At 41.5% G+C, this 11,274-nt stretch overlaps 1 protein-coding gene across 1 annotated transcript; it reads left to right on the top strand.

Annotated features, from left to right (window-relative positions):
- Window positions 1-2,808: 2,808 nt before the first annotated feature.
- Window positions 2,809-6,525, top strand: TMEM52B (transmembrane protein 52B). The gene is made up of 5 exons (XM_063394876.1): window positions 2,809-3,368; window positions 3,981-4,024; window positions 4,719-4,757; window positions 5,700-5,866; window positions 6,259-6,525. The coding sequence occupies exons 1-5, from the start codon at window positions 3,321-3,323 to the stop codon at window positions 6,507-6,509; spliced, it is 549 nt and encodes a 182-aa protein (XP_063250946.1). The 5' UTR covers window positions 2,809-3,320; the 3' UTR covers window positions 6,510-6,525.
- Window positions 6,526-11,274: the final 4,749 nt, after the last annotated feature.

The raw sequence follows: 11,274 nt of genomic DNA, 5'->3' as shown, positions 1-11,274 counted from the left end.
TTGGATTGATCCTAGATATGCATTTGTTGTGATTCATGCCCATGGAGACATAGGGAAGGAAAGATGACTGCTATCAGCTCAAGGATCATCTATTCAACACAAAGAAGAAAGTTTACAACTTTTGAAAGAAGGTAAAAAACCCAAAGGAGGTGGCAGTGATGCATTGCAAAGCACATCTATCTTGACAAACTAATGTTAGAGTGGGAAACCAACTGGCAGCCAAAGCAGCTCGAGGAGTAGCTGAAAAAGGCATCCCAGAGTCAGTTCCACAAAAAAGAAATTCACATATCTGAATTTAAGGCTAATTCTGACAGGGAGGATCAATGTTTAGAAAATACATTAAAAGCCACTAAGAATCAAGAGGGATGGTGGGTAAGAAACAGCCAACACTTATAGCTTCACTTCCTGTAAGGAGGAAAGTAATGGGACAAGAACACAACAAATCTCTCAGAGGAATTGAGTCCCTGATTTCTAGTCTCCAAAATTCTGTACTTAGTGTGGGAATGACTGAAATAAAAAAATCTGTAACAGTGCAATGTCCAGTTTGTTTAAAAAACAATCCCATAAGCAGGAAAAGGCCACCTCCTAGAACAGTTAAAGACAAGCTTCACAAGCCTTAAAGGGGAGAACGTTGCCAGATGAAGAATTGCTTCCACCTGGTGGGTTAATACCATGATCATTCTTGAAAAACCACTGGCCTATGGAACTGCACAATGTTCTTCTGTAGGAAGAAGTGGAAAGCAACCAGCCCAGTTGTGTCAACTTTTACCAGTTCACCAAGCAGTCAGGTTTGATTTTGGGATCACCACCACCAGGGACCACCAAGGAGACCCTCAAGACAGAAATCACTTCTGCAGAGAGGAGGGAAAAGATGTTAATGATTTCAGGGAAATGATATCAAATGTATGTTTATTACAGGAAAATCAATGAATATGTGTGTAAAATAAAGCCTCTAAATCTGAGCTTTTTCTGTACTCAGCATGCACAATATTCCAGAGGATATCCCCTCATGCATCCAGCCAAATAAAGAATGCCTGCTTCTTAATGCTACATTGGTGTTAAAGAGTTTGTATTTTTACCTATTTTTGGTAACACTGGAAGCACAGTGTTGATAGCAATGCCATAGAAATTGAGGAAGAGTAATTGATAAGTTTCAGTAAGAATTAATTAATACATCCGTTTGGATGGATCACTGTTTCATGTGACACTGCAGCTTTTTCTTTAGGGAATTTTTTCCCTAAAGAATCTTCTAATTCTCCAGTTGGATCATTCCAGAATCTGAGATTATCATATGGCTGATTTTCAGCTAAAATCAAGTGATGATCTATTGAATTATCACACTGATGATAAAAAGTCCTGAAAAACATTGGTAATTTTTACTTCTTTTCCACATTTAATTCCCACCAGTTTCAAAAGCTGTGCATACAAGAAAAGCTGTTTTACAGTTCTGCTGGGTCTTTTCTTCTATAAAACACCAAAGAATTTAGAAGGAGACAAAAAGAATATTGGTCAATTCCTATGTAAATACAATGTCAGAAGGTCTTTCTTTCTTTTCTTTCTTTCTTTCTTTCTTTCTTTCTTTCTTTCTTTCTTTCTTTCTTTCTTTCTTTCTTTCTTTCTTTCTTTCTTTCTTTCTTTCTTTCTTTCTTTCTTTCTTTCTTTCTTTCTTTCTTTCTTTCTTTCTTTCTTTCTTTCTTTCTTTCTTTCTTTCTTTCTTTCTTTCTTTCTTTCTTTCTTTCTTTCTTTCTTTTCTTCCTTTTATCCTTTCTTCCTTTCTCCATTAGGACTCAGAAACATCACTCCAGCAGACATGGATGGATGGGTGGATGGATGGAGGGAGGGAGGGATGGATGGATGGATGGATGGATGGATGAATAAACTACTGCTAAGGCATGTTTTTACTGCACGACTACTTTTATAATTAGAGAATGGCAAATGGTTTTAGGCTGCCTTGGGAGAATACATTATGTCCATGAATCCATTGGTTCTGCTCTGCAACTCTAAAGTGCACCACCAGGGCTAATGATTCACCAGTTTAATGTGAAAGGGCTGCAATTGCAACAAGGAGCAACAAGTCTCACTAGCTGCTATCCTGCCTTTAACAAACATTTATGCATCAGTCCCAGGTGGTTCCCAAACACAAATAGTTACACATTACTGCAGAGCATTTTTTTCTGTCTCAGGTATTCAAAAGAGAAAGATTAGGAGAACCCAATTACATGGCTGTAATAACGCTCTGGATAGCCACGAGCACTAACAGAAATTTTAAGCAATTCTACAAGACAGAGAAAATTAATGGGTCGTTGAATGGAGCCTGCAAATATAACCAGCTGTAGGACTAATAGCATCCAGGACAGGAGAATCAACATGTAATCCCTCTGCTGCAAGGGATTTAGGGGGACTTGGCTGACCATGCAGGAAGTTTGGGAGCAGGACCTGTGAGTGAACAGACTCCCAGCTGCTGGAGTGACATAGCAGGACATGACCAGGTAAGAGGCATGGTGGCAGAGCCTTAAAATGGGAGGTACAGGAGTTGCTGCATGTAAAAAAAAAAAAAAAAAAAAAATATATATATATAGAATATATATATATATATAAAAATATGTGTGTGTGCATGCAGATGCATACATATATGTTGCATATACACATATATGTCTACATATAAATATAACTGCATATCTATATATAAAATGTTGGATATTGTTATTATATGGCAAACTCTTTCACTTCCAAGTCAGTAGATTGGATCGTCAGAGGTAGGACAATGTGAGTGCAGGGGCAGAAAAGGCACTGAAGGTTGGAGAGGAATCTGAACTCCATTTAAACAGGTCAGTGACATGACCTTCAACCCACTCCCCTCAGGCTAGGGGCGGGGAGAGAAATAATTGGGAATGAACAAACTCGGAGACCCTTTCTGCTCGTAGAAGGGAAGGGTCAGGCCTGCAGAGATCTCATGATGCCCTTCACTGAACTAATTAAACATCTAAAGTAAGAACCTGTAGCCACTGCTCTTCTCCTGATCTGACTGGAAGGCTTTAGAAATCCCTTCAAAAGAGGAAGAGAAGCAGGCCAAGAGAGTAACAAAAAGAGACAGGCAGAAACAATCAGGAATTGCCAGTGACAACAAGGAAAAGAGGGAAAGCAAAAACTTGAAGGGCAGAAAGAGGTAGAGCAGGAGGAAAAGACTGGATTCAACACACAGCACAGAAGCTGCTCCTTCTCCTGGCCACTGGACTGGTGAAGATGAACTGAAAGTAGAAAGGACAAGAAGAGTCTGAGCAGCTTGAGACACCAAGAGGCCACAGAACCACCTTACAGGGATGCATAACTCAGACATGATCTGCCTTGTTGTAGGGAGTTTCTTATGGGTAAGTCATCTTTGACATTCCTCTTTATGGGGTCTCTGCTCAGATATGGAGTTACCTTGGAAAGATGGAGGGCCATTAGCAATAATAATTTCCTGATATTAGAAAGAAGTGGACATTTAAAAGGCACACACAGAGAAGATAATATTTGCTGCTATTCCAGGGATGGTAACTCAGACATTAGGGTACCCAAGGAAAAGGAATGAGAAGGGTAGGAGTGCTGGAGGGACAGAGCAGTTTTCAAGCCAGGGTGGGTATGATATGAAGCAGAGTATTTAAATTCTTACTAAATTCTTAATACTTGAGCGTGGAGAAGGATCTACAGCTGGAGAATGACATGGCTTGTAGTGGAGAAAGGGAAAGTTTTGGTGACGATGAAGTTGAGAACAGTACTAAATAGGATTTTAAGGACTACAGGAAGTTAATGTATGACACAATGCTGTTGGTAAGAGTAACTTCAAATCTACAGCAGAATATATGATAGAAACAATGGAAGATAGATAACAGTACGTCTTTACCATAGGAGATCCAGACTCGTAATATAATATATACAAGATGCATAAGACAAATATTTCATTCACTCTGGCTGTGTCTTTGCTGCTTTTCTCCTTCTAGTTCCCCCAAGTGAAAGGTGAGGAAGGCTGCCTCAACACTGAACTGTTAAGTATTTGTCAATCTTGCTCTTCTTTTGAGAAAACAATAAACAACAAAGGCAATACTGGACATGGGTTTTATGAACTGATATTTTCCAGAAAATCTTATTTAGTTGTATTAAAAATTCATGTAAAATCACCATTACTTTGAATGGGAACTGTATCAATTACTATTTTTATAGATCAACATACTGATTGTGTGGTACCGGTCCTGCTGCCTATTTGCATTTCTGCAGTAGTTAAGAGCTTTCTGGTGTAATTTCAGTTGACTGGGATTATGAATTTAAAATCAAACTCCCCTTGAAAAAAAGGTTTGAAATAAACTGCTTTGGTGACTATTGCTATCAGTGATGCCATTTGTAAGAATAACCTAAATGATATATTGACAAAAAAGAAAAAACAAACATTAATGAAGACCTCTAAGGTTTGTAAAGGGAATTGGGCAAGGATAAATATCAGGAAAACAATCAAGATGTAAAGCCAACAGAAGGGAAATTCACCTAACTGGAATATTGATGATGTTGGACAACTGTGTCCTCCACAAAGCACAATGAGTTTCTCATCATTGTGCCATCTGGAATCTGGACTGTAAGTGAGGAGCATGAGGGGAGATAGAGGAGGGTACCATAGATACCACTAAGATCTTCACATTTGTTTAGTGTTCTGTGGCTAACTGTTCCTTGTACCCTCTTCTCTTCAGCTGTTCAGGTACAGCATGGGACCGTCTGTGGTATATCTGGTAAGAAAATATGTTTACTCTAAATATCTGCATCTCTAGACAATTCCAGTAGCAAAGGGTGGGGTTAGTTAAATGTGACCTGCACAGGAGTGATGCCACCTCCTCCTTTCCCCTGGGATTCTCTAGAGCTCTACAAGAGCAAGCCATCCCTTAGATATCTCACTGTCTTTAACAAAAGTTGATCCACCAGCCTCCTTTTTTTTTTATTCCACATATTTAGTCATTTGAATACTATTAATAAAATATTCATGGCACAATATGCCTTTTAAAAGACTAATTTTTAAAGTAAGTTCTGTCTGATTTCATAGTCATTCCCACGAGGATGAGATTAAAAAGGATGGTAATTGTTGAACATCTGGAAGGCTGAATTAATAAGGATAATCAGAAGATTGCAAGATCCCTTTTTCCTCTCTGCTTGTCACTCATGATGAGATGTCTTGAATATCTAGTTTTGGTCCCCTAGTACAAAATAGATGTTGGCAAACTGAAGCCAGTCCCCTGGAGAGCCAATAAAAAGAACCAGGTTTCTCTAGCCTGGAGGAAGCTAAGGGGTCAAAGTAATTGCAGTTTTCCACTACCTAAGGGCGATTTTGAGAGAAGATAGAGATTTCTCAGAAGTGCTCAATAGAAGCTCATAAGGTGACTTACAAAGCTGCAGACAGGAAAATTCTGATTAAACAGGAGAAAAAATGCTTCCCCTGAGGATGGTGCAACATGTAACAGGTGCCTGGAGGGGGTGATGGATCTGCATCCCTGGATCCTATCCAAACTCAGCTGGACATAGCCCCAGGTGGCTTTGTTTAGCCTTGAGGTTTACCATGCTACAAGCAGTCAGAGACATAAAGAGGTGTCCTGTAAACAAAACCTTTCTGTCAGAGACATAAAGAGGTGTCCTGTAAACAAAACCTTTCTGTCCTAACCCCGTGTCCCCTCCTGCTGCAGGCTGGTGCTGGTGATCGGGGGGCTCCTGCTCCTGTGTGGCCTGGTCTCTGTGTGCGTGAGGTGCTGCTTCCAGTGCCATCAGACAGGGGACGAGTCGGGCCCGCAGCCCTACGAGGTCACCGTCATCGCCTTTGACCATGACAGCACCCTCCAGAGCACCATCACTTGTGAGTTGGCCTTGCCACACCCTGGGCAATTCAACACCCTGCACCCCAAAGTCCAGCTGGTGACACCCCAAGGCTCAGAGAGGGACGTTCATGGCAGGACTGAGGGAGAGCAACCTCTGTACATGGTACAGACTAAGGTGCTCTGCTGTGAGATGTTTGGGTGGAATAAGGGCAGCCACAGATTTCAGCAGCATTTCAGGAGAGAGGATTTGTGGGATGCTGCTAGCGGGATTTCATACACACTCCTTTTAGGGAAGATTGAAGGAGCAGGAAAAGGAAAATACTCTGGCTGTGGGAAGAGAAAGGCCTGTGTCCTGTGGATATCCTTGCCCTCCTCTAATCAAATTATGCTTTCAGGATGAGGCAAACAGCTTTGGTCTCTTCTCTTCCAGCTCTCCACTCGGTGTTTGGGCCTGCTGCCAGGAGAATATTAGCCGTGGCACACTCCCACAATGCTGCCCAGGGAACACCTGCCCTCTCTGCAGCAGACACCCCGCCAGTGTACGAAGAAGCTCTGCACATGAGCAGGTTCACCGTGGCCAAGGCGGGGCAGAAGGTGCCAGACCTGGACCCAGTGCCGGAGGAAAAGCCGCAGGCGCCGGCCGAGGGCAAGGATGCCCAGCCAGCCCTGCCAGGACACTGATGTCTGGTTTTACTTGATAGCAAACAATACAGGATAGCTGCGTGCAGAGACTAATTCAGGTGGGCAGGGTTTGAGGAATTTCAGATTAACTTCCTTAGTCAGTTGAGAAAGGGGAAAGCAAAGTTGAAAAGCAACTAAAATTCCAAATATTTTCAGATCTAGCATAGTCTAATGGCCCTTTTTGACACCTCCTTCAGATAATTTGCCTTCTCCAAGCCCATTCAGTACATGCACACAACACTAGAATCACACTTTGTACAATTAAGCAGGCAGCAGGATCAAGGTGCTGAGCCATTTTGTAGGCTAGTGATCTGCAGGGGGCCCACAGATGCAGTCTCATTCCTCTTGCCTTTAGCCTAAGTTTCCTCAGGATGGCAGAGAGGTCTTCAAAACAGAAAAAAAAAAGATATTTGCAAAGGTCTGTTATGACCCAATATTAACACCAAACTTCTGGAAATTGCCAATCATTTATAGTAAATTAAATTTTAAAAAGGGAAACAATCTGCATGTAATTGAAAGACAGCATACAGACAGACAGTGTGTACAGAGCGTGCCCTTAATGCCCTGCAGGATACATAGCATGAACAGAGTCTGGTTCTGAATGGGATATATAGCAATTCTGAAATGGTAGTCACAAGCTCTTATATATGAATTATAAATGTTATATATGTACCAACAGATCAAACAAGGCTAGGAGCAAGAATACTACCTCTGAAATAAAGCTCAATCATATTTTCAATGCATTCATATAGTATAATTTATTAATTCCTAATGTTGCTATCAAAACCAGATCAATTGAAGTAAGACCACTTAAAACATGCAAGCCATTTCTCAGATTGAATAATTTGTGAGTCTCTCCTGGTCAATACAAATATGTTGAACCATTCAGAAATATTAATGAAACTGGATGAATATAGGTATGGCCCATCTGTAAAACCTTGGACTAGGCACTCAGGAGAAGATGAGTGTTGAACTACATCAGTGTTGTCTCTACCCTGGATTCAGCACCTGAAAACATTAAAGCAGAATAATATTAAATATCATGTGATGATTCATTCAGCCATGAATAAATTGCATGTATATGTTCATGCTGATATTAAGGCACAGGTCACATCTTTTTGAAATTCCTGCATGGCCCTTCCTGCTGAAGTACCTAAACTCCCACTTTAGTTAATAAGCTGGTCTTCTTTCCTGTGAAATACAGAAAATACAGTTATTTTGTAGATAAGAAGAACAAGAACAGTTTTGGACAAGGTCCAACATAGACCAGGTCCCAAACATATTTAGGAACCTAACTGCTGTTGAGATTACAACCATAGAATATTTCAGAGAAGGTTGATAAAATAGCTTCAGGGATAGAATAAAGCTAAATTGAACAACAAAAACATCTTTGATGATGCCCCAGACCTTGACCAGTCACAGGAATTTTGTATCTAAAGGAATTTATTGAGGATCTTGATTTTAAGGTCACAAACTTCTTCCTAAATTGTTATTATTAACTGTATCATTAGCAAGTGATAAACTGGAATGGAATAAGTAAAGAAGTGACATATATGTTTTATGTCCCTTCTGCTATTGCACCTTTATTCAATCTCAGAATTGTAGAATGGTTTGGGTTGGAAGGTTTAAGATCATTGAGTTCCAACCCCCCTGCCATGGGCAGGGACAACTTCTGCTAGACCAGGTTGCTCAGAGCCCCATCCAGCCTGGCCTTGGAATGATAATAATTATAAGTGTTCGTGGAACCCCTGCCAGAGTGACCTATTTTATCAGCTGCTCTCTGAAGTGCTGCTCAGGCCTGGCTTCACCAAGCTGCAGAACATTTCCTGGAAGGCTCTTGTTTACTCCACAGTAAAAGCCTGAAGCAAGCAGAGACATATGAGTCCCCTGAACATGTGTCAAGTGCTGTCAACCCCAGAAACTCCCTGGAAGTCTTCACAGTGCTTTTCAGGGGGAACATCTAGCTCATCTTGCCTGTAAACCCTGAGCTGTCCTGGCATTTAATGTGATGTTCCCTCTGCTCCACAGGGCAGCAATTCTGCCTAGAAAGCCCAGAAGTCCTAGAGCAGGAGCAGTCATTAAAGCATCTTCCAGTTCCTGAAAGCCCTTCCCGCAGTCAGGCTCTGCTCTCTCTTAGAAAGGGGCTCAGGACTGGACAGAAAGCCTCTTTTCCTTCCTGGACTGTGTTCCTTTGTCCTTGTGAAACAGTAAATTTCCTAAAGCACAAGTCCAGTTCTGAGGTAAAGCCTTTCCACACGACGTTCCCTGAGCAGTCCCAGTGCTGAGCTGCTCCAGTCCCTTGGCTGCAGGACAAACTTGCCTAGCTCATTGTGCCACAGGAGCCCACAGCCACGCACTTGACACTGGGGATGCAGCCCAGACTGCAGCCAGAGCAGCACCTTTTGAGGGTTTCTCACCCTTTCTCTTCTAATTCTAACACCATCAGATCTCTAGGCACATGCATACATTCCTTCCACTAATCAGGATTATTCCACAAATCAAAAAAGAAAAAAACCAGCACACGATGGGTGGTCCATTGCATTCCTTCTACAAAACAGCATTAATTGCAAAATGGTAATTTGCAGTCCCATTACTGCTCACTTTTTACAACCATTAAGTTTATGTATCAGCCACCAATGATTACAATATTCAACAAGTTGTTTTCATGTCAGGGCATCTCCCCTCCCAAACTCCCAACCTTTTCCAGTTCTTTAGGACACCACCTTCTCTTGGGAGGTATGAAGGTAGCCCCATTCCCATATTTACCATCTAAGCAAAAATCTTTTAACACCTTTAAAACCTTTTACAAGCTTTCTATAACCTCTTACAATCTTTTACAACTTCTTACAACCTTTCCCAAAACCCAAGCCAGTGAACATTTGCAAAATTTCTGAGCCTCGCCCTGCAAACTTCCTGTTAGTGCAACTTATGGGCAGGAAAAATACCTTCAAATAAAGTACCCTAAGTAATGTTGTATTCTTTTTCTCAGAAAGGGCAGAGTGGTCTACTCACCAGACCAGGAAATGGGAAGATGTCCCCAAAAATATTTTGGTGTGCAATGGTGTGCTGATGATTCCTCTGGTCCACTGGGTTGGCATCTCTTTGTCCCATCTGGGGTACCAGAAACTGACTCCAAAAGCTGGGAAATAAGCTCTTCAACCAGTTTGTTAGGGCAGAAAGTCATTATTTCATTCCGTGTTAGGGTACATGGGGATAGCTCCACAGAACATGCCAGTTATCAAAACCTTTAACTATTTATACATTTGAGCAAAAAGAGAAATTAGTGTTCATTGGCTTACAAGCTACATAGTTCTCTTCATTAATTAGTATTCTATCACCTATTGTAATTTATTTGTTGCTTCTAATGCTAATTAATCCACATTTTTAGCCTTTTAATTATTTATTTCTTTTTCCTAGATAGAGACAATCTCGATGATTGTCTTTGTTAGTTTCTCCTTCATCTCCAGCTTCTGTAAGTGTCTTTGTGGTTTATAAATTCTGCATTCTTTGTGTCCGGGTCTCAACAACAAATTCCACACTCCGGTCTAAGAGCACTGAAGCACGTCAGTCCCTAAATTTGTAATTTGTTTTTCTAACACAAGGGCATCACCCATAGCTTGCCTGTCATCCATTATCCATTTCATGGATTAAATCTCCTTAAAGCGATTGCCTTCCCCACACCGCTGCACAGCCTCCTTTTAAAAGAAATATTAACTTGCTTGGTAACAGTGCCACCCTTAGGTTCCCCTAAAGCACGAAGTACTTGAGAAAAAACGATTTTCAGGAACATCCCACTGGCCTCACTGTTGTTTTGCTCCTTTCTTTTTTTTTTTTTTTTCACAGAACAGCGATGCCCTTCCCCAGCATGCCGCTCCCAATCACTGGCTGGAACAAAGGGATCGCAAACTCTGCTTTGCAAATCTGGGTGTTGTTCTCTACTGCTGCTTTTGATGACACAGACGTTGTGATTGTGTTCCTTAGTCTCCTCATGACACCATTTGTGTGCCTTTAAGCAACTTGAGCTGAAGCTCGGCCATACAAGAAGTATGGCAAGAAAGAGCAGCTTCTTTTGTAAAAAAAAAAAAAATTGGAAATTATAGAAAATAGAGCAGCGAGACAGCAGCCCAGCATGGACAATACAGAGTGCTTTCCTAGAGGAAAGGAAAACATTTAGACAATTAGACATTGTTTACTGAAGTGACTAACCCCATGCCCTCATCCAAGACCAATGTGCCCATACTGGCTCTGATGGTACTACAGATCCAGTGCCAAGAGAAACTGGTGACCAGTCACAAGGGATACAGGAGAGACACCAGGCCAGGACTGTGCCACGGATGGCAGCAAGCAGATCAGAACCACAAGTGCCTTCAGGTATGCTATCTGTGGTTTAATCACCATTCAGACCACAAAGCACAAATTTTCTGACAAAAGAGACTTTGATATGCAGAGTCCACACTAAAGATAAAAAAAAAAAAGAGTCTGTAGAGGCATAAATCACCCGAGGGGAGGTAATAATGAAAGACATGCCCAAGGGAGTCCAGATTTGTAAGCAGGAGGACTGTATAGTATTGCACAGGCTGCAAACCCTGCCCCCAGATTCTGTGCCAATATTTTTGTCTCCTGCTCCTATGGCAGCAGCATTGGGAACACTTGGGAAATCTCTTGTGGAATGTGCCCACATGACCTGCAGACACAGCAGTACAGTACGTGCTCAGAGCTGTTCTGACACTCTAGGTTAAGAAAAAATATATTGTTTTGACAGTCT

This window comes from Prinia subflava, chromosome 4 (assembly GCF_021018805.1).
Source record: "Prinia subflava isolate CZ2003 ecotype Zambia chromosome 4, Cam_Psub_1.2, whole genome shotgun sequence".
Classification (NCBI taxonomy): Eukaryota; Metazoa; Chordata; class Aves; order Passeriformes; family Cisticolidae; genus Prinia; species Prinia subflava.
This window is presented reverse-complemented; position numbering and strand designations above follow the sequence as displayed.